Consider the following 20,952-nt stretch of genomic DNA (forward strand, 5'->3'; position numbering starts at 1 on the left):
GACACCTACGCTTTCCCACCGTTTCCCTTGCTCCAGAGAGCAAGAAACGCATCCAACCTTCGGATGACTTTGATCGCTCCTTGGTGGCCAGAAGCCCCATAGTTTCCAGACGCCCTCGATCTAGCAGTAGAAGAGCCCCTGGCCCTTCAGGGAAGACCAGACCTTCTACATCAACCCATCAACGGGGCTTGGCACAAGAACCCTTCAGCACTCATTTTTCACGCGTTCAGACTATGGTCCGGATCATCCTAAAGAAGGGTTTTCCCAGAGAGGTGGCGGAAGACATGCCCACTCCTATTCGCTCTTCCTCAGCCCAATAACCTTTATCAAGGGAAATGGAATGCCTTTGCAGAATGGTGCCACTCCAGGAAAATAGTCCCAGATCAAGCCACCATTCCTGAGATCGCCTCCTTCTTCCACTTCCTCAGGAAGTCCAAGAAGATCTCCCTCTCGGCAGTGCAAGGCTATAGGGCAGCGCTAAAGCAGGTGTTTTCTCTGAAGGGAATGGACCTAGCCCTTTCACCAGAAATTTCCATGCTCTTCAGGCACCTCAAAAGATGTATGATATGGGTTACTAGGCTGGATAGAGTGAGAAACTAATAGGTGAGGAGGAGAACGGGGGTGGAAAAGGAGTTGAGATATAGGGTTGATGAAAGAGTATTGGATGTTTTGGATACATGGAAAGAATGAGTGAAGAAAGACTAGTAAAAGAGGTGTGGAAAGCAGAAGTGGAAGAAATGAACGTGAGGGGACGATCAAGGATGAGATGAATGGATGGATGGGGTAAAAAGGGCATTGGGAAAGAGGGCAAAGTCTGTTGAGTAAGGACAGGAGAAGACAGAAGAGAGTGGTGAATGGAGAATGGTTGGGCATTGATGATACCATGATGCATGAAGGGGAGCGGGTGGGGGATGGTTGTGAGGGAGTATGAAAAATAAATTGACGCAGCCCGAGGGGATTTCTCCCCATCTTCTCTATTTCTGCATGAGGGGACAAAGACGGTTTAATGAAGCGGCCTTGCCGTGGATGTGCTGTGTATCTGAAATGTGGTAGTAGTGTCTCAAATGATAAAATAAACACTGCTGAGTATATCATCGTAGATGTATTTACAGCAACACATATTACAAGTAACATGGGCATATACCCCCCAAAAATGTACATAATACTAAGGTAAACAGAACTCCATCCTTCATGATATGTAGATATCTATATCCACCACTTACACCACTCTAATGATATTGATTTCTTTTTTCAATTACAAAAACATTTGTGCACTCAATGGAACACTCAGGAATCTTCGGTTATGAAAAAGCAAAATTGCAATTATGCAATCGACCAGATATCACACAACTGCACAAGTGAGATTAAAAAACTAATATTTACAGTTGACAATATGCGTGTGCGATGACTCATTTACCAAACATTAGATCAATACTTATTAGCTGAAAATACCATCATACAGGAAAATTAAATCAATCAGGTCACATTGAAGAGGCCTCTCACCAGAGTCAATCATCACACACTGTATGACATTAACCTTTCGTGAAGAAGTAGGAGTCACTACATGACACTTGAAATAAAGTGGAAAAGGCTCCTTTCCCGTCACCATGTGATGTCTAAGTTTACTTTTTTTCTGAGATAGCTGCATCACACATTTCACACTTTAAAGGCTTCTCTCTAATGTTTGCCATGACGTCTTGTTTGAGATGACTCTTTTGTGAAAAAGTTGCATCACACATGTCACATTTGAAAGGCTTCTCTCAAGTGTGGTTCACTATATGTCGATTGAGATTTCCCTTTTGTGAGAAAACTTTACCACACAGTTCACATTTGAAAGACTTCTCTCCAGTATGGGTCACCATGTGACGTTTGACCGAATTTTTTTCTGAGAAAGCTGCATCACACAAGTCACATTGAAATGGCTTCTCTCCCGTGTGGGTCATCATGTGTAGGTTGAGGCTGCTCTTTTGTGAGTAAGCTTTATCACACAGTTCACACTTGAAAGGCTTCTCTCCAGAGTGGGTTACCATGTGTTGTTTGAGAGTACCCTTTAGTGAGAAAGCAGAATCACACAGTTCACATTTGAAGGGCTTCTCTCCAGTGTGGGTCACCATGTGTTGTTTGAGATTTGCCTTTTGTGAGAAAGCTGCCTCACACAGTTCACACTTGAAAGGCTTCTCTCCAGCAGTGTGTTTCACAATGTGTAGTTTGAGACTTGCCCTTTGTGAGAAAGTTCCATCACACAGGTCACACTTGAAAGGCTTTTCTCCAGTGTGGGTCACCATGTGATTTTTTAGATGACGCTTTTGTGAGAAAGTTTTATCACACAGGCCACACTCGAAAGGCTTCTCTCCAGTGTGGGTCACCATGTGTTGCTTGAGATCATGATTTTGTGAGAAAGTTTTATCACACAGTTCACATTTGAAAGGCTTCTCTCTAGTGTGGGTCATTATGTGTTGTGTGAGTCCTTTCTTTTGTGAGAAAGCTGTATCACACATGCCACACCTGAAAGGCTTCTCTCCAGTGTGGGTCACCATGTGTTTTTTGAGACTGCTCTTTTGTGAGAAGGTTCCATCACATAGGTCACACGTGAAAGGCTTTTCTCCAGTGTGTGTCACCATGTGTCGTTTGAGACCTTTCTTTTGTAAGAAAGTCGCATCACACAGGTCACATTTGAAAGGCTTTTCTCCAGTGTGGGTCATTTTGTGTTGTTTGAGATGACTCTTTTGTGAGAAAGTTTTATCACACCGTTCACACTTGAAAGGCTTATCTCCAGTGTGGGTCACCATGTGTTGTTTGAGATTTGCCTTTTGTGAGAAAGCTTTATCACACAGTTCACATTTGAAAGGCTCCTCTCCAGTATGGGTCACCATGTGTCGTTTGAGATCTTTCTTTGAGAAAAATTCGTCACACAGTTCACATTTGAAAGGCTTCTCTCCAGTATGGATCACCATGTGTTCTTTGAGACTTGCCCTTTGTGAGAAAGCTTTATCACACAGTTCACATTTGAAAGGCTTCTCTCCAGTGTGGGTCATTATGTGTTGTTTGAGATGACCCTTTTGTGACAAAGTTTTATCACACAGTTCACATTTGAAAGGCTTCTCTCCAGTATGGGTCACCATGTGTAGTTTGAGACTTGCCCTTTGTAAGTAAGCTTTATCACACAGTTCACATTTGAAAGGCTTCTCTCCAGTATGGGTCAACATGTGTTGTTTGAGAGTGCCTTTTTGTGAGAAAGCTTTATCACACAGTTCACATTTGAAAGGCTTCTCTCCAGTATGGGTCACCATGTGTTGTTTGAGAGTGCCTTTTTGTGAGAAAGCTGCATCACACAGTTCACATTGAAATGGCTTCTCTCCTGTGTGGGTCATCATGTGTTGTTTGAGAGTGAATTTTTGTGAGAAAGCTGCATCACACAGTTCACATTGAAATGGCTTCTCTCCTGTGTGGGTCATCATGTGTCGTTTGAGACCACCTTTTTTCAAGAAAGCTGCATCACACAGGTTGTCACATTAGGAAGGCTTCTCTCTAGTGTGGGTCCTTATGTGTTGGCTGAGATAAGCCTTTTCCTAGAAAACTTCATAGCAAAGGTCACATTGGAAAGGCTTTTCTCCAGTGTGGGACATCAAGTGTAGTTTGAGATGATTCTTATGTGAAAAAGCTACATCATAAAGGTCACATTAGAAAATATTCATTCTCTCCATTGTATGTCACCCCATGATACATGACTCATGAGATAGGTGTGCTGCAGACGCTACACCAGATATATCGACAATACAAGATCTTCAAGTACCTTTTCCAAGGAAATTTTTACATTCAACCTTGATCTGAAATAATATATTGGCGTATTAACCAAAATGCAGTAAGCGGGGGAGGGGACAAACAACACATGTAAAAGATCATATTTAAAAGAAATGGAAAGTTGAACAAATACGTAAAAATGGATTTCTGCAGAAAAAAGACAGGGTCAATATAAATTAATCATGAAATAATAATAATAATAAAAAAAAATGTGAATAGACACCTCAGAGAGATAAAGACACAAAAATAGGATATCTGTGTATAATAAAGGAGGAGTATCAAAAAATATGCAAATGCATTGATGCATTAACCAAAGTACGGTATATTAACAAACAATTCGTATCAAAGAAGCTTAAAGGAAGAAAAAATAAAAACAAAATAAAGTGAAAAAAACAAAAAAAGCGTGTTACTGGGACAGAGCCGAACAATGATTACATGTACACGCTTGAGTATGAAAATATATATTTTTCTGAGAGCAGTTGCACACAATCTTTAAATAAATAAGAACATAAATCTTACCGTATTCTATTGAATTTTTTCTGCAATGATTTTTTAGTCATCTAAGATCAATTACCAACAATTACCAACAAGCACTCATCTGCCTGTGGCCCTGATAACATAAGCAACATCCACCTAAAACACATTGGACCACAAGGTATACACGCACTCACAAACATTGCAAACTACAGCTATTCACACAACACTATACCCGACATCTGGAAGCATGGTAAAATAATCACCATTCCAAAACCGAACAAAGACCCAACAATCCCAACATCGCACCGCCCAATCACACTTCTCTGCACCCCCTCTAAAGTCAATGAACTTCTAATACTTAAACTTGTCACACCATATATTCCCCTTGCTGACTCACAACACGGTTTTAGGCCACTACACTCCACAAAACACTCTTCTGACAAACCTCACACAAAGAATTTTAGATGGCATCAATTCAGATAGGCCCCACCACAGAACACTTCTTATAACATTGGACATTAGTAAAGCTTTTGATGCTATCCCCCGCCACAACCTAACAAATAAAATATATAACACAGACATGCACAATAACACCAAAAGATGGCTGGCCAATTATCTGGCAGGCAGGAATGCTCACGTGTCATATAATGGCCAATCATCGCACATCAGAAACATTAAGAATGGAGTACCACAGGGCTCAGTTCTATCCCCCACACTATTTAATCTATACATGCATGACTTACCCACACCAGACACCTCAGAAATACAAATCTCTTCCTACGCAGACGACATAACAATCACATGCACACATCGTAACACAGACAAAGCTGCAGAAATAATCCAGCCATACCTTGATACACTCAACACATGGTTCATCACAAACAGACTCAAAATAGCTCCAACCAAATCTACAGAAACACTTCTCACCAACTGGACAAAAGAACACAAATACATACCTCATCTCTACATCAACAACACTCTAATACCACACACAAACACACCGAAAATTCTTGGTGTAACATACAATACATCCATTACTGGAACAACATTTGGACAAAACAAAGAAACTAATATAACAATATACAAACAATGCATTCGCTCAGTGATGAATTATGCGAGTCCTGCATGGGCTCCTAATCTCAGTGAGACACACCACAACACCCTTCAAATCATACAAAACAAAGCCCTAAAAACAATTACAGGCTGCACAAATACAACACCTACAGATCATTTACACCATGAAACAAAAGTCCTCAAAGTCAAGGACCACCTCGACATGAGAGGCACACAAACACTTGCCGCAGCCACCACAAACACATCACACCCACTACACTACATAGCAGAACACCCACACACACCAAGAAACATTAAAACAACACCCAAAGACCTTTATTACGCACAGATACTCTCTTCTCTTCCTCCACAACCACCAAATACCAGCCTCCGGAAACATATTCATAATCATATCACTCACCACTTCATTAACACACTGCTGCATGCCAGACCCCCTGATATCCACTCTTCTGAATCCTCTCTCCCACGAAAGGACAGAGTCCACTTGGCCAGACTGCAATGTGGTCACCACCCAGCACTTCTAAGCTGCCAGAAGAGGCTGGACGACCGTGTTGTGAACAGCTGCCCAGGATGTAACACTTCACCCCATACCATACAACACATAATGGAAGACTGCATTATACACAATCATGCACGCAAACAACACAACATACACTCTATAAAGGATTTGTGGGAAAACCCAGTTTCGGCTGTGGCATTCCTTGGGGAGACGGGACTGCTCGGACAGACAGTCTAGGGAACAACAACAACAACAATATTTGAATAATACATTTTACTTAATTTTACTGTCAATATATTAATTTTACACAAATGTTAGATTATCAGTCTTTTTCTACCTTCTAACACTTTTAAATAAAATACTTAAGGTACTGCTTGATACTATTCGTACTTGTATATTTTTGGCCGCGTGTCTGTTCAGCCAAATGTTCTTTTGGCCAAAGGTCCGGCCACAGGCATATGTGCTCCCAGCCTTAAAACATCAGGTGAGATGCAGGGATGACCCATCATCCAGGAGGAGCCAAGATAAGAGGGAGGGAGGGAGTGGGGTAGAGTGTGTGGGGATGGAATGGGCAGGAGTGGATTTAATGCCTTTTTTGGGGGGAGGGGTCTGCCTCCCTTGTAAAGGAGAAAAAGCCTTAGGTATATGTATGTACTATTATTCCATGTGTGCTCATTTTTTTGTTGAGTGAACTGGGTGAGCATATGGAATAATTGAATTCATATATCAGTGTTCTCAGTTATGACCTTTTCCCAGATACTCACAGAACAAGAATTCAAAGTGCTAAACACCAGCTAATTCTAAAATATTTTATAATTATCACTACTATTATTAATAATAATGATAACAATGATGATAATGATAATAATAATAAAAATTTCCTTAAGCCCTCCTCTGATCCTGAAACAAGTGCAGTGTCATCAGCAATAACGACTGGCTTATCATCTCCCACTTTTCTCCATTTTCTTTAACCATAACCATTCCTCGTCCCATTATCTTTGCATTTACCTCTCGCATTACCCCACCCATGTATAAATTGAACAGCCAAGGGCACATAACACATCCCTGGCAAAGTCCCACCCAAACCAGTCACTCTTTCCATTTCTGATTCTAACACAAGCTCTACTACGACATTGCCTTCCTGTCTACCCTGTCATAAACCTTTTGCCCCACCCCCAAATAAAAAATTCTTACCTTTTCCTAAAGATTTCTCACATATCTGTCTTACCATAAAAATCTGATCCACACAACCCCTACCTGTCCTAAAACCACAATGTTCCTCACCAAATACTACTTTCTCTGTTCCTCTCCTAATACTCCATAAGCCTTTCCAACTAAACTTAACAAAGTGGTACCTCTGAAACTATTGCACTCACACTTGTCCCCCTTTTCCTTGTAAAATGGAACTATGCAGGAACTTGTCCAGTCCTCTGGCACTCTACCCTCTAATAAACAAACATTAAATAACTTCACCAGCTAGTCCACCATCACTGTACCTCCCCTTTTTTAGACATTTTGCATGACACCCATCCAACCTAGTTTCCTTTCCTGCTCTCATCATCTTAAAAACTGCCTTATCTGCAACATTCCTTAATTTTCCTCCATTTTCCTCACTCATCACCATCATTTTCTTGGCGCTTCCCACTGCAACTACCTTTCCCTCCCTATCCTCCTTCACATTTAGTAGCTCCCTAAAATACTTTGCCCATCTTCGTCTTACTGCTGTCTCTTCCATTGTCATCTCTCCATCTGCACCTTTTACCTTTTCTTCTCTACTTGATTCGTCTCCACTTCTCTTAATATCTTTCCAAAACACCTTCTTATTACTTAAAAAAAATTCTGTCATACTCCTCCCCATTTCACATCTGCTCTCCCATTGTGTCTTTTATCTTATGCTTAACTTCCCTTCCCTTTTCTCTGTACCTCTCATATGTTCTCTTGCCCTATTTTGTATTCAATGTGTGAATGCTTCTTCTCTTCTACAACCTCCTCTGCTTCCTCATCCCACTACTCACTACCCTTCCTTCTATTTCCTCCCGTCCACCTTGTTCTGAATATCATCTTTGCACACCTCATGACTTCCTCCTTGAACCATCCCCATTCCTCCTCCACTCCTAGCTCTACTCACTCCTCCCACTCCTCTCTCAATTTCTTCATGAACTCCTCTTTTTTCTCATTTAAACAGTTTACTGTAAGCACCTCCCTACCTTTTGTCCTTTTTCTCTTTCTCCATCTATCCTTTATTCTCAACTTACCTTCCACCAAAAATTTTTCTGATATTCCCCCACTCTCCCCTTAGAACACATACATCCAAAACTCTTCCTACTGTTCTCCTGGCTACCACCCACTATGTCATCTATTAATGCCCTATCTACCACCCTTCCATACACCACCCTCTCCCATGTGTACTTATGCTTGACTTTCTAAACACTATTTGCTATCATCAACTCCTTTTCTAGACACATCTCCAACATTAACTCTCCACTATGATTTTTTCCTGAAACTCCACACTTCCCAACCACTCTGTCTATTGATTCATTTCCTACCCTAGCATTAAGATCCCCCAATACCACTACATTGACATTTCTCCCTAAACCCTCTATGCACTAATTCAAATCTACCCAAAAAGCCTCCCTTTGCTCTACACGCTTCTCACTACCAGGCTCATATACACTTACAAAAACCCACATCTTCCTTCCCAGTTTCACCTTTATCCACATTAGCCTTGAAGAAACCTCCTTCCACTACACGTTTACCTACCTCTTCACTTACTAGTATAGCCAACCCTTCTCTCCCTCACCCTCACTTCACTCCTGAGAACCTCCCAACTACACTCTCAAACTCACACTCGCAATAGCAACAAATAGGTATTTAAAGCCGTTCTCGGACATTGGTAATTCCAATGTATCCATGTGAACTCTTTCCCAAGGTTTCTGCGGAATGGGATAGGTGAGTATAGGAGCAGGTTTTGGTGTATTTCCCTTCACCTTTACACATTTTACACACTTTTCTATATAATCATATATAGTTTTCTTCATTCCTGGCCAAAAGTATTTAAGTTGTGCTTGTCTATAAGTTTTATCCTTTCCAGGATGTGAACTACAATCACTATCATGAAGTAACTTCAATATCTCATTTACCAGAGTTTGTGGTATAACCAACTGATTTACTTGACCTCTAGAAATATCTTTCCCATTTACAAATGTTTTCCTATACAAAATTCCATTAATCAAATGAAATTCCTCTATCTTATACCCCTTTGGTAGCTTTGGAGGATCTCCTCTTGGGTTCATCAAATGCTTGATTATTGAATCACATGTCTCATCATCTCTCTGTTCTCTTATTAGCATTTCTTCATCTGAAGTTACTAATTCTTCTATACTACAAACAAAATTAATCAACCCGGTCCCAGTCATTGGTTGACTAATGTTTCTAGAAAGTGGATCTGCTACATTCCTTCTACCCGGAATATATTCAAATTGAACCTCATAGCACTGAAGTATCGCAAACCATCTAGCAAGTCTGCCTCTAAGATTCTTATGCTTAAATAAGTTCTGAATAGCTGTGTGATCAGTCCAAACTCTGATGGGATACCCTAGTATCATATCCCTAAAACTTTCTAAAGAATAAATTACTGCTAAAGTTTCTCTTTCAGTTATAGAATAGTTTCTCTCTGCACTATTACAGAGTCTGGATGTGTAAGCTATGGGTTTCAAAGTTCCATTTCTCTCTTGCATTAGTATGCCTCCTAATCCTATGTCAGACGCATCAGTACAAAGAATGAATTCTTTTTCATAGTCGGGAAAAATTAAAATAGGTGAACTCGTGAGTTTATCTTTCAACTTGTCAAAAGCTTGCTGTTGCGCAGGTCCCCATATGAACTTTGAGTCCTTTCTTAACAATGAACTTAGTGGATTAGCAATGTCAGCATAACTTTGAATGAATTTTCTATAATATCCTGTTAATCCCAAAAAGCTCCTAACCTTGTCTACATTGGTCGGAACTGGAAAATTCTTGACAGCGTCAACCTTTGAATTTACTGTACTAAGTCCGTGTCTGTCTATCTTATGTCCTAAGTAAATGACTCTGTGTCAGTTTCACTTGTCCTAACTTCCTTAATAATTTTTACCAATGATCTAATAGGATCCTGATCACATTTGGACATGAAATGTTTGAGGAAGGCCTTTTTGTAATTATCATATTAATTTCTTCCATTTGCTGGAAGTTAATGACAAACCTGGCCCTTCCATGCTCTGGATCTATATTCTCCTTGAGAATCTCAATCTAACGGATATCATTAGTAATGTTTTTACTCACTATAAGAGTGTCTATGAGATTGAGGAATTTGTTAACCCCATAGCTATTAGATTCTCCTGTAAATTTTGGAATATTTGTATTTGATGTGTGAATTTCGTGTCTCAACACGTTAGAAGTCTGAGAGGTACTCATACTAATACCTTGCTTTATCCTGGCTGCTTGCGATGTCGCTTCGTGATGTCAATGTCAACTTCTATCTTGACGTCCTTCTACGGCCTTGTCATTCGTCAGCGACGTTGTTCCTCAGCTCCATCACACACTCTGCCTTGAAGACCGCCTTGTAGATGATGATCACCTTGAAGAATCTTGAAGAATGCTTGTTCCCATCGTAGCAATTACTTGAAGTTGTAGATTTCTCTCGTAGTCGTCCTTGGAACCAATACACTCTTGATTTTGGTTGTCTTGTTCCCGTAGACTTCCTCGCACCAGTTCTTCGTTCACCAGTTTATCTAGCACCACTTCTCTTCGGAGGTGTTTAACACTCAGTTCGTCGCACCGCTGTTCACCACTTTCACCACCCCTTGTCACCACTGTCGGTGTGTTTACATAGACATAACGTCGCCTTGAACGACGCTTTCCAATCTTGTTTAATAACAACAGTAGGCGTCGAGTCTGAATTATTGAGTCATCATTCTAATGCCCTACTGTTTCCCAAGCTCATTTCCATTTGTACAACTACCGGCCTCTTACACTCGCCCTTCCCTCTCAACTTAGTTTCACTCAAAGCCAACACATCCATCTTTCCTCTCACAAACATACTACCTATCTCTTCCCTTTTACTCTCATCTGTACCACATCCACACACATTAAAAGACCCAAACTTTAGGGTGCTGGTTGGAAAACTCCTAGACCCTCTTTTGCCTTTACTTTTTTAAGGAATGTTCCCTGTGGGGCTACAGGGAGAAGGATGCCTGGTCCCAATCCCCGTCCTGTTTTTCTCGCCACTTACAATCCAAGAGGGAATACTTGGTGGCAGCATTCTTTTCCACCACCACAGGGTAGGCAAAACAAGGAAATGAAATTCAGAGAAATGGTACAGGACAGCAACAAGGGGTTGAGGGACAGCATAACGGAGGGACAGTAGAAGTATAATAAAAGTTTCATCATTACTCTTTGAGCAGAGTCCTCCTCTATCACAGACAAAATGATGTGTGGCTCTGGTACATAAGGGCGCCCCATATAGACCCTAAAGGATCAACTGCATGCTACTTTGCCATAACATCATGCAGCCAATACCCAAGACAGGGAGTTATATAATAATAATAATAATAATAATAATAATAATAATAATAATAATAATAATAATGATATTAAAAACAACAACAATAATAATAACAAGAACAACAATACATATTCTAACAGAAAAAAAAGGCATAAAATCCAATCCTACCCATTCCATTCCCACATACTCCACCCCCATTCTACCTCCTCTCTCCCTCTTATCTTGGTTCCTCCCTTCATGGTGATGGTCCTCCCTTCATCTTGAACACTACCCTGGGTTAGGGAAAAATGTAGCAAAACCCAGCACATTCACAGCAAGGCCGCTTAGTTTAATCGGTGCCCCCCCCCTCTCTCTGTCCCCTCATGCACACAAAGAGATGCCGGGAAGAAACCCCTTCGAGATGTAAATACATAAATAGATAACTCAAACATATTCCATCCACCACCCACTCTCTTCCATACATGTCAACATCATCCATACACAACCATTCTCCACTCACCCCTATCTTCTGTTTTTTCCTTTCCTCAACAGACATTCTCCTCTTTCCCAATGCCCCTTTTAACCCATCCATCCATCTCATCCTTGGTCATCCCCTCATATTCACTCCTTCCACCTCTGCTTTCCTGTTTCAATAATGTTTCTTCACTCATTCTTTTCATGTGTCCAAACCATCCAAATACTATTTCATCAACCCTATCTCCTAACTCCCTTTCCACACCCGCTCTCCTCCAAACCTCCTCGCTTCTCACTCTATCCAGTCTAATAACTCCTATCATACTTCTCAGGCATTTCATCTCAAACACATTGAATTTCCTTCTCTCTTCTACCTTTATGTTCCATGTTTCTGCCCTATGCAGTGCTGTCAGCACAATCACTCCTTCATACAATCTCTCTTAGCATCCATTCCCAAATATCTATTTCTCATTACACTTTTTAATCCCTAAAGGCATTTACTTGCTTTTCTCAATCTACATTCTTACTCCACATCCATTACTCCCTTTCCCACTACATTCGCATCCAAGTATTTAGAATTATTCACTTCCCCATTTCCTCCAGTCTCTCCTTTAATACTTGCTTCCAATTTACTGCCACATTTCCCCCCTTGTATATCTCATCACCTTTTATCTTCAACTTCATTCTTTTGCACACCTTTACAAATTCTATAATGAACCTCCTTAATCCCTCCTCCTTTCCTGCTACACATACAGTACCATCAGCAAAACAACAACTAGTTTATCTTCCACTTTTCTCCACTGTCTTTAACCATCTCCAATCCCCAGCCCATTATCCTTACATTTACCTGTATCTCCAATCCCCGGCCCATTATCCTTACATTTACCTGTTGCACCATCCCATCCATGTATAAATTGAACAGCCAAGGCAACATAACACATCCTTGGCGAAGTCCCACCTTTACTCCAAACCACTCTCTCTATTTCTAATTGTAAAAACTCTTCACAGCTTTCCTCCTATCCCATATATCTGTAATACCTCCCACAGTGGTTTTCTGTCTACCCTGTTGTAAGCCTTTTCCAAATCCATTAAGTCCCTCCCCCCAAAAAAAAAAAAATCCCTACCTTTTCTTAATACTTTCTCACATATTTGTCTTACTACAAAAACGTAATCTATGCAATGACTCCCTTTGTTCTTCTCCTAATTATATTAATCAAACCTTCCCATAAGCCTTCCCAACATTATTCAACAAATTGATCCCTCTTAAACTACTATAATTACATGTGCTTCCTTTTCCCTTGTAAAGTGGAACTATACATGCCCTCCTCCAGTCCTCCGTCACTCTATCCTCTTTTAGACAACATTAAACAACTTCACCAGCCAGTCCACCATCATTGTACCTCCCTTTTTTTAGACACTCTGCATAACACCCATCCAACCCAAGTGTCTTGTCTGCTCTCATCGTTTTAATAACGGCTTTCCTTATTTCTCCTCCATTTTCCTCATTCATCAATGTTATTTTCATAGTGCTTCCCATTGCAGCTACCTTTCCCTCCCCATCCTCTTTCACATTTAGCAACTCCCTAAAATAATCAGCTCACCTTCCTCTTACTGCCCTCTCTTCCCTTATCATCTCTCCATCTGCACCTTATATCTATTCTTCTCTACTATATTCACCTCCTCTTCCTCTCTTTAATTTCTTTCCAAAACATATTTTTATTACTTACATACTCTTACCACATTTCACATGACATTCACATTGAAATTCTAGTTCTATTAGTGCCTGGTGAAAAGTTATTAGTTCATGCAATATATGAATTAGATCATTCCACATGCACAGCTGATTCACCCATCAATACACATACACACACACACACACACACACTTCAATGAACGGACGGCTTAGAGGACGTTCTGAAGAAAAGTGAAGTTTCGTGGATCCCAAAGCAAAGAGAAGTGCCTATTGTATTTACAGGGTGGGGGTAAATTGCTCGTGGGGTAGTGGGAAAGTAGGAAAAGAAGAGAAGGGGAGGGATTGCTGAGGGAAATGGAGGGAAATGAGGAAGGAGAAGACTTGGCCCAGGCAGACAAACGAAATGTAAACACCAAACAACGGCCCCCCGACCAGCTGAGTGACGACGAAATGTCTAATAGAAATGTAAAGATTAGAAGTATAGATAAGATCAATACAGTAGAAAGTGTAGAAAGTGATGAGAATATTTTCCAGGGATTTAAAGAGGGTGGGGGGGACACAACCCCCCCCCCACTGACAAGACTAGAAGAGAAGTTCGATAAGATGATCGAGGACTGGGAGCGTAGGTTCGGTCATGTTAACAACATTGTACAGAGGGTTGAAAAATTGGAAGAACTAAAGGAGGAGAACAAAAACTTAACTAAGGAAATACAAGACCTAAAAAGACAGTTAAAAGAAGTAAAAAAGGAGAATGAAGAGTTAAAGATGAATAATAAAGAAAACAGAGAGGGATGGAAGAGAATTCAAGAAAACAGTAAAGTTGCATTTACTGACATAATCAAACAGCAAATGAAAGAACAAACTGAAGACTCAGTTATTAAAGTGATGAGACAGAAGGAGAATATAGAAAGAGACTTAGCTGATAAAAAGAAATGCATAATTATATTAGGAATGGAAGAGAAACATAACCCAGATAGAACATCAAGAACCAATGAGGAAAATGAAAAAGTAAGCAGTTTACTAAAATTAGTTCAGGAAGATGAACCAGAAATTATGAAGGAAATTGAGGAAAAATTCAGGCTCGGAAAGTATAGTACAGATAAGACCAGACCAATTAAGATTAAATTCAGGTCACAAACGACGGCAGAGAATATCTTATCCAAAACAGGGAAACTAGCAACAAATGAACAATATAAAAAGGTATGGATAAAGAGGGAAATGAGTAAAGAGGAAAGAGAGGAAGAAAAGCAGAAAAGACTTGAAGCTAAGGAAAAAAACGAGAAAAGAACGGAGTCAGAGAAAGAGAGATTCTATTGGAGAGTAGTGAATATGAAACTAAAGAAAGTCGACATACAAGAGAAAAACAAAAGGGAAACAGAGAACACAATGGAAGTGGCAGAAAACTAAGAGTGTCTTACACAAATATAGATGGATTAATTACAGGATTGAATGAGCTGAATGATTATTTGAAGGAAAAAGAACTAGACATAATGGGAATTGTAGAAACAAAATAAAAGGTCCACTACCACCCAACAGTGTAGGACATGATGCATATAATTATTGGATTAGAAACAGAGTGAAAAAGGAAGGGGGTGGAGTTATGTTCCTGACTAAGAAGGATATAAACGTGAGGGGTGTCACATATGGAAAGAATACAGTAGAGATGATAATGATGGAAGTAGAAGACAGAGATAAGAAGAGCAGAAAGTTTGTGATAAATTATGTGCCCCCGAAAACAGCCTCATGGGAAGAGAGTGAACATAAAAGTATGTTAGAGGACACAAAGATAGCATTAAACAAGATAATGGAAGATGGAGGAAGAATAGTTATGATGGGCGACTTTAATTGCAAAGAAATCTGCTGGGAAGAAATGACAGTAAAGGGTGGAGACGGCTCATGGGGAAACGCTCTACTTGAGATGGTTACTGACCATACAATGACACAATGGATACAGGAGAACACTAGGTATAGAAATGAAGAAGAGCCATCGAGACTAGACCTAATAATTACATCTGAACCTAGAATAGTGGACAAAATTGAATATAAAACATCAATAAGTAAGTGACCACATATTGATTGCACTGGAACTTAATGAAGAAAAATATATGAAAAGAAATGAACAATATAGAAAAGGAAGAATGATGTATGAAAAAACAAACTTTGATAAAATAAGAGAATTCTTTCAAAAGGAAAACTGGGAAGAAATATACAAAGAAGAAACAACAGTAGAAGAGAAATGGAATATTTTGACAAAAATGGACAAAAAAGGAGTGGAAAAGTATGTCCCAAGACAAAAACAAGGAAAAGAATATGTAAAATGCTGGTACAACAAAAGTTGTAGGGAGTTAAAAGACAAAAGAGACAAAGCCTGGACCAGATGGAAAAAAGAAACAGAAGACCTGAAAAATGGAAAATATATACCTGTTATAGAAATGAATATGTACAAACGTGCAGAGAGGAAAAGAGAAAATATGAAAAAGATGTCATAGAAAAGTGTAAAGATCAACCAAAACTATTCTACAGATTTGTAAACAATAAACTGAAAAACAAACAGGACTTGGAGAAATTAAGACAAGGGGGAGTTGAATACACTGAGGGAATGGAAATGGCGGAAATTATGAACAAACATTTTAAATCAGTGTTTACAAGGGAGAACATACAACCTGAAGAGAACGAATGGAAAGAGAAAGTCCCCCCTATGGAAGAAATAGAAGTAACAAAGAATGAAATATTAACACACTTGAGTAATCTTGATGTCAGAAAATCGCATGGACCAGATGAAATAGCAAACTGGATACTGAAAGAATGCAGGAATGAACTGGCAGACAAAACACATAGCATACTAAACAGTTCCTTGAAAGAAGGAAAAGTTCCAGAAGATTGGAAAAAAGCAAATATAGTACCTATATATAAAGGAGGAAATAAAGAAGAACCTACCAACTATAGACCAGTCTCTCTAACAAGTACAATAGCAAAAATTTGTGAAAGAATTATCAAAAGTAGATGGGTAAAATATTTAGAAAAAAACAAAGTGTTAAATCCAAGGCAATTTGGATTCAGACAAGGACGATCATGCGTCACCAATTTAATATGTTTCTATTCAAGGCTAATAGATATAATACAAGAAAGAGATGGATGGGCGGACTGTGCATTTCTAGACCTAAAGAAAGGTTTTGACAAAGTACCACATAAGAAGTTGCTTAAGAAATTAGAAACTGAAGGAGGAATACAGGGCAAACTACTAAATTGGATGGAAGACTTTTTGCAAGAAAGAAAAATGAGAGTAGTGATAAGAGACAAACACTCAAAATGGGATGAAGTAATAAGCGGTGTTCTGCAGGGAACAGTTCTGGCCCCAATAATGTTTGCTATATATATTAATGATATGGATGAAGGAATTGAAAGCTATATGAGCTTCTTTGCAGATGATGCAAAACTACTGAAAAGAGTGAAAACTGAAGAAGATTGTGAATCACTACAGAAATATCTAAATAAAGTACAGGAATGGAGTAGGAGGTGGGAGATGGAGTTCAATACAAAAAAGTGTAGTATAATGGAATTTGGAAAAAGCAAAAACAGAATAACAGGAGCATATAAATTGGGAGAAGAAGGAATAAAAAAAAGTAGAAAATGGGAAGGACCTGGGAGTCATTGTTATGAATAATATGTCACCTGAGAAACATATAAATAAGATTTTTGGAGAAACTTATAATTCGATAAGAACAATCAAAGTTGCATTTACATACCTGGATGAAGAAATGGTGAAGAAAATCCTAATCACCCTGATAAGACCAAGATTGGAATATGCAGCAACAATATGGTCACCAAGTACAAAAAAATGTATAAAAAAACTTGAAAGAATACAAAGAGCAATTACAAAATTGGCACCAACACTCTCAAAACTATCATATGAAGAGAGACTACAAAAACTTGAACTACAGACACTAGAGCAAAGAAGAGAGAGAGGAGATTTGATAGCTATTTACAGAATCATGAAAGGCATAGAAATTACTGATAGAGATAATCTGATAAAATGGGATGACAAATACAAGAGGACACGGAAAGAAAATAAAAAAAGACAGCTATAGAAGAGATTTGAAAAAGAACAACTTTCCTCACCGAGTAATAGACAGTTGGAACAAGTTAGTTGAGAAAGTGGTGTGTGCAAAAACAATACATGAATTTAAAAATAGTTTAGATAAAATGAGATATGAAGACGGGACCCCATGAGCATAGCTCCCCTTCCCGTAAAATACAACTAGGTAAATACAACTAGGTAAATACACACACACGCACACAAATAGCTACTTACAGAATCATGAAAGGCATAGAAATTATTGATAGAGAGAATCTGATAAAATGGGATGATAGAAATACAAGAGGACACGGAAAGAAAATCAAGAAAGACAGCTATAAAAGAGATCTGAAAAAGAACAGCTTTCCTCACAGAGTAATAGACAGTTGGAACAAGTTAGATGAGAAAGTGGTGTGTGCAAAGACAATACATGAATTTAAAAATAGTTTAGATAAAATGAGATATGAAGACGGGACCCCATGAGCATAGCTCTCCTTCCTGTAAAATACAACTAGGTAAATACAACTAGGTAAATACACACACAATGAGTTTAAAAATAGTTTAGATAAAATGAGATATAAAGATGGGACACCCCGAGCATAGCTCCCCTTCCCGTAAAATACAACTAGGTAAATATACACACACACACAAATATACATATACCAAGGCTTTTTCCCCCTTACAGGGAGGTAGCCAAAAAGGAAAAGGCATAAAATCATCCCCACCCATTCCATCCCTGACCCATTACCCTTGCATTTACCTCTCACACAACCCCATCCATGTATAAGTTGAACAGCCGGGGCGAAATAACGCAGCCTTGACAAAGTCCCACCTTTACCTCGAACCACTCACTCTCTCCATTTCTAATCCTGACACAAGCTCTACTGCTCACATAAAAACTCTTGACAGCTTCTAGAAGCTTTCCTCCTATCCCATATATCTGCATAACCTCCCAGTGCCTTTCTGTCTACCCTATTGTAATCCTTTTCCAGATCCATAAAAGCCCAAAAAACATCCTTCCCCTTTCCTATAGCTTTCTCACATATTTGTCTTACCACAAAGATCTGATCTACACAACCTCTACCTGTCCTAAAAATATAAATAATAATAATAATAGTAAGAATAATAATGATAATAAAAATTATAATAATAATTATAACAATAATGACAATGATAATAGTAATGATGATAATAACAATAATTATGATAGTAATATTGAAAATAATACTGATGATAATAAAAATAACAATAATAATAATAATAATAATAATAATAATAATAATAATTATAAATTGGAGTATTATGAAGGGTGCAATAACCCAGGTAACTGGTAACTGGTAACTGGAAATCTTTATCAATTTTTTTGCATATGTCCATACGCGCCTAATAATCCAGAATGTCAGAAATATTTGTGTGATTCTTGCAAATCCTTTATTGGTTTCTACAGCTAATCACTTGGTTTTCATGTGTCAGGGAACACCCTCCCCCTACTCTCTCGACACACACACACTTACAGTATTGGCAAGCAAATGAGTGAATTTTGGAAGAAATGGCACCAGAAGCCCATAGATAGTACTTAAAAACATTTATGTCCATCGTCTTTAGTGTAAGAGTAAAAATAATCTTATCAACCGTACCTTACCTGTAGCTAGGTTAGGTTACTCAACTCACTCTTCTCCCACCCCACCCATTCTATCAATTACTTAAACAATGCACATGGTGGGAGTAGCTTTTTGATTTAGGGTTATTCGGTTAAAACAGTCACTTCAAATGAATTGATATTATCTTTTCGTGAAAACTGATTCATGCCCATTGCAATATTACTTGTAGATTACGAAGACAACATAATACTACTTTCAGGTTAGGTTATGGAGAATATAAATTTACACACTAATACTTTTTTAAGAACTTTCCGATATAAATTTACTTACTAATATCTTGTGAAGCAATGGTTCCTCTTGTGAGCCATTTCACCACATGTATTTCAGGTACTCCAGTCCAGATAATATGTGATATATTCTTCACATTAGAAGCAACTTGCCGAGAATATAGTAACATTAGAAACGTATTCCCTAATTTGTGACTTCCAGGTATGCAAAATGTTAAATGTAGAATTTTTTATGTCAGTTGGGGACATAGTTTTGAAGTACAAATCTAAAATATTCAACCTCCTATAATTCCATTGAACCATGGTTCAGACATTCGATGTTTATGGTATACATGTCTTCATTCTTTCAATATAATCAAGTTTCAGTTCTACTGTAGATTGTATCCTACCCAAGTTTCCTGGTCCTACCAGGATGACACCTACCTGGTGTCGTTTCTATCCTAATTCCTACCCAAGTTGTCTGTTGTTGTCCAGAGCAGGGTTGCCAAGTGGTTCCAGCATTTTGTGGCATTAATTTGTGTGAATTTTTTGGCAACAATAATGCCCAATTTGGCAAGCATTTTGGCAATAAAATTATATATATATATATATATAAATATATATATATACACACATATATATATATATTATATATATACATATATATATATATACATATACATATATATATATATGTGTATGTACATATATATATATGCATATATATACATATATATATATATATATATAAAGATATAGATATATATATGTATATATATATATGTACATATATATATAAATATATATATATATATAAATATATATACATATATATATTTATATATATATATGTATATATATATTATATATAAATATATACATATATATATATATATATATATATATATATATATATATATGTATATATATGCACTAAAAACCCACTATTATTTGGATTTAAGAAAAGAAGGGAAATAACGTTACAAATTGGCAGTAGATCATCTCACTAATCGTAAAGATGTCATCATTACCAGAGTAGATAAGGGGGGGGGGAATAGTTATCCTCAATAACTCAGATTACGAAAAGAAAGCTTTTGATCTTTTAAATGACATTGAAACGTATGAAAAATTGACAAAAAAAAATCTCAAAAGTACCGTCTCAAATTTCAATAGAAAGGCACGCAAAATTTTGGGAAAGCTCCAGTGGTTTCTTTTAATAAAACAAAGCCTAAAAAACTTTCTTTGATGCAAACTGGATGCTGACTAACCTCTGGCTCTTTTTTTAATATGTACATATAGAAGAATCATTGTCAGTTGCTCTATGTGGCTGATATCAGGTGTACAATCTAATATAATTGAGAAATATTTTGCAAGCTTTACTTCGGCCAAATTTGTCTCTTTAATTGCACTTGCCAGCAGTTGTATAATTTGATTTTGGATCATTTTTCCCAGATAGTGCACCATAGTCTCTTTG

The 20,952-nt window shown here is 38.2% G+C and overlaps 1 protein-coding gene across 1 annotated transcript; it reads right to left on the bottom strand.

Moving 5' to 3' along the window:
* Window positions 1-1,092: 1,092 nt before the first annotated feature.
* On the bottom strand, window positions 1,093-19,950 carry LOC143017739 (uncharacterized). The gene is made up of 2 exons (XM_076172547.1): window positions 19,923-19,950; window positions 1,093-3,827 (listed from the first exon to the last, which is right to left on the bottom strand). Exon 2 carries the CDS (start codon window positions 3,456-3,458, stop codon window positions 1,761-1,763), a length of 1,698 nt encoding a protein of 565 aa, XP_076028662.1. The 5' UTR covers window positions 3,459-3,827; window positions 19,923-19,950; the 3' UTR covers window positions 1,093-1,760.
* Between the last annotated feature and the right edge of the window lie 1,002 nt (window positions 19,951-20,952).

Source organism: Oratosquilla oratoria, chromosome 33 (genome assembly GCF_046742065.1).
Source record: "Oratosquilla oratoria isolate Oo_2021 chromosome 33, ASM4674206v1, whole genome shotgun sequence".
In the NCBI taxonomy this organism is placed as follows: domain Eukaryota; kingdom Metazoa; phylum Arthropoda; class Malacostraca; order Stomatopoda; family Squillidae; genus Oratosquilla; species Oratosquilla oratoria.

Excerpts from the sequence above, each read along its gene's own strand:
- LOC143017739 (XM_076172547.1), bottom strand. The coding sequence starts at position 3,458 with ATGATGACCCACACAGGAGAGAAGCCATTTCAATGTGAACTGTGTGAT.